General features: G+C 46.5%; 1 protein-coding gene and 1 long non-coding RNA gene across 2 annotated transcripts in view; one reads left to right on the top strand and one right to left on the bottom strand.

Annotated features, from left to right (window-relative positions):
* LOC116693329 (uncharacterized) overlaps positions 1–327 on the bottom strand; it is a 16,787-nt gene that overhangs the window by 10,769 nt on the left and 5,691 nt on the right. The window lies entirely within an intron of this gene.
* The window catches only part of tmem168b (transmembrane protein 168b), a gene marked incomplete at its 5' end in the record, with an annotated part of 5,553 nt that overhangs the window by 2,914 nt on the left and 2,312 nt on the right, over positions 1–327 (top strand). Inside the window, 1 exon segment of the mRNA XM_032522222.1 lies at positions 25–167. Within this exon segment, the coding sequence (XP_032378113.1) occupies positions 25–167 (143 nt within the window).

Here is a 327-nt window from a genome sequence, read left to right as displayed (position 1 = left end):
TTGACTTATGATTGTGCTCCGCAGGCCTCCAGCAGCATCTTTGTGAGCATGTTCCTTCTTGTCCTGCCTCTGGAGTCTCTGTTCCACGGGCTTTTCCACGAGCTCGGGGTCAGCCTGGGAGGAACCTGTGTGGGCTACGCAGTGGTCATCCCCACCAACTACTGCAGGTAGGGTGTAATACACACCTGCTCGGGGAAAAAGAAACAATTACTAGCCAGATGTAGGTACTGTATGGCCCTACCAGAATATAAGTCAATAATAAAATAAAGCCCATAACATGATGACTGTTTTAAGAGAATGTACAAAAAAAAAAAAAAATCTCCAGCC

Source organism: Etheostoma spectabile, chromosome 8, assembly GCF_008692095.1.
Source record: "Etheostoma spectabile isolate EspeVRDwgs_2016 chromosome 8, UIUC_Espe_1.0, whole genome shotgun sequence".
NCBI lineage: Eukaryota > Metazoa > Chordata > Actinopteri > Perciformes > Percidae > Etheostoma > Etheostoma spectabile.
This window is presented reverse-complemented; position numbering and strand designations above follow the sequence as displayed.